General features: G+C 53.1%; 1 protein-coding gene across 1 annotated transcript; it reads left to right on the top strand.

Annotated features, from left to right (window-relative positions):
• Positions 1-145: 145 nt before the first annotated feature.
• Positions 146-571, top strand: PPTG_07705 (hypothetical protein; the record flags this gene model as incomplete). The annotated part of the gene is made up of 2 exons (XM_008901979.1): positions 146-193; positions 257-571. The coding sequence occupies 2 exons, from the start codon at positions 146-148 to the stop codon at positions 569-571; spliced, it is 363 nt and encodes a 120-aa protein (XP_008900227.1).
• Positions 572-612: the final 41 nt, after the last annotated feature.

The raw sequence follows: 612 nt of genomic DNA, 5'->3' as shown, positions 1-612 counted from the left end.
GGCTCGGATGACCAGGATGCTGTGCTTTGGAGGGGCGGCAGGCAAATGACTCGCTCGGTGAATGCCCAAGTTGGAGCATGTGCCACAATCGAATTCACCGCCTGGTGCACAAGTCAAGTCAGATCTCAATCAAGCTACATTGACCATGGCGTCACTCGGCGACGACCAAGCTGCCGCGGAGCTGATGGACGAAGTTGACGCGGAGCTGCGTGAGCAGGCAGCTGAAGAATCAGCAAACGTGTTTGTGTCCATTTAGGACCTGCGCCACTTTGCAAAGACAATGGACACCGGGCCGGGCGTTCTCGTCTCAGTCATCATGCGCGTGTTGTCCTCGGAGCGCTTGACGAACAATAGGGGCACGCGCATCACTCTGGTGGATGGGTTCATGCAGCCCCATTGGAAGTCCCACAATCGAAAGCTGTCGGCAATGGACCCTTTCCGGAAGGACACCCGCGTGGTGAAGATTACTATGTGGGACCCGAACGTGCGGTCAGTGACCAGATCTCGTGAGCCTTACGAACACATTCACTGTATGTGCATCAAGATGTTTAAACACGATGAAGCAGAATGAGAAACTTACACGTTAAAATACACTCATTAACAAAAACTTTG

The sequence above is a fragment of the Phytophthora parasitica genome (genome assembly GCF_000247585.1).
Source record: "Phytophthora parasitica INRA-310 unplaced genomic scaffold supercont2.12, whole genome shotgun sequence".
Classification (NCBI taxonomy): domain Eukaryota; phylum Oomycota; class Peronosporomycetes; order Peronosporales; family Peronosporaceae; genus Phytophthora; species Phytophthora nicotianae.
This window is presented reverse-complemented; position numbering and strand designations above follow the sequence as displayed.